The following is a 1,471-nucleotide window of genomic DNA, read 5'->3' as shown; positions in this document are numbered from 1 at the left end:
AAAATGCATTTTGGCTTCAAATTGCAATATTGAAATTGTCCACACTTACTCGAATCAGTTCCCAAGGTTTTTAAATTATAGATACGACATCCTCAATCACATAGTGAAAGCTTATATGGAAAAAACTGCCAAAAAGAATATGCACCTTCAAAAACTCCTTCAAACAAGACAACCAAGAAAAATGGCCAGCAGCAGAGAGCAACTTAGTAATTAAATTGGAATGGCTAAATGAATCCCTTGAGATCATCTCAGCTATACTTCTATGTCTATACGGCCATCATAACAAAACTAACAACTATGACAATTGAGTGAATTGACTACTCCTATTAAATGATCAACAATAACAAACGATGATAATTACAACAATAACAAGATACTTAGGCCTAGACAGCTAGAAATACAAGATGCAGGTAATGAGAACAGCAAGGCAACACAGCATAGCCAAACAATTCTAATAGAATAGGCTCCCTAGCTCTCAAATTAGTTGCCCATAATATAGCAACAATAACTAAGCTCTCCCTGGCCTTGATTCCATGGATAGCGGCATAAATCATACTTAAATCTAAACTACTCTCTCTGTCACTTAAACTTATCAAACGGGTATATATAAATCTCCATAACAATTTCAACTATGGTCTTTTGAGCCCTCCTTTGCCTCTAGCACAAAAACATGACACTGGCATTTATCTCAAAGACTAATAAGAAGGAAATAATAGCCAAATCATATTAAAAGAATCACAATAAAAAAATGCAGCATGAACTATTGAATATACATACCATGTTCCTAAGTAGGAGCACCCTAGTAGGAACCCCATGGAAGTTAACACTCTTCACCTTCTTCTCAGGCTTATTACTACTGTTCTCACTGGCATTCACAATAACACCAGCTCTTCTATCAGTTTTCCTTGCCATCAATGGAGTAGTGATTCCTTGTTCTTGCTTCCCAAGCCCCTGTCCTTCCTTCCACCCCATTTTCGCCATCATCCTCTGCGCCGCCGTCATCTGCCCGCCTGCCCCCAGCCCCAACCCACCAGTCTCCGACTTCCCAATGGTAAAACCATCCGAATTCCCTGGTGGCGACGGCGATCGCGGAACAGCGCCCCCACCACCACCGCTGCCACCTCCACTACTCATGGCAGCACGCCTCCTCCACGCTTCCTCGCCGGAAATATTCAACCTGGAATCGCCGTAATCCCGCTCCCGCTCCCTCTCTCTTTCTCTCTCCTCCCTCTCTCTCCTCTCTCTCTCCTCCTCCTCCTGGCGCCGCCGCTCCAGCTCACGCATCATCTCCGCCTCCCTCGCCTTTCGCTTCCGCTCGCGGCGATACTCCTCGTAGTCGTTGGGCCTGGCGGGGTCGTACTCCTCTATCACCGTCGACTGGACGCCGACGAGTGCAGGCTGGTGGTGCGCTGGGTCGTCGGGGAGGACCGGCGGCGGTGGAAGTGCCGGAGCGGCAGGGATTGAGGGAATT

At 46.3% G+C, this 1,471-nt stretch overlaps 1 protein-coding gene across 1 annotated transcript in view; it reads right to left on the bottom strand.

The window, feature by feature from the left end:
• The window catches only part of LOC107484004 (DNA-damage-repair/toleration protein DRT111, chloroplastic), a gene marked incomplete at its 5' end in the record, with an annotated part of 2,308 nt that extends 837 nt beyond the window's left edge, over window positions 1–1,471 (bottom strand). Inside the window, 1 exon segment of the mRNA XM_016104614.3 lies at window positions 778–1,471. Coding sequence (XP_015960100.1) covers window positions 778–1,471 — 694 coding nt within the window.

Source organism: Arachis duranensis, chromosome 4, assembly GCF_000817695.3.
Source record: "Arachis duranensis cultivar V14167 chromosome 4, aradu.V14167.gnm2.J7QH, whole genome shotgun sequence".
Classification (NCBI taxonomy): Eukaryota; Viridiplantae; Streptophyta; class Magnoliopsida; order Fabales; family Fabaceae; genus Arachis; species Arachis duranensis.
This window is presented reverse-complemented; position numbering and strand designations above follow the sequence as displayed.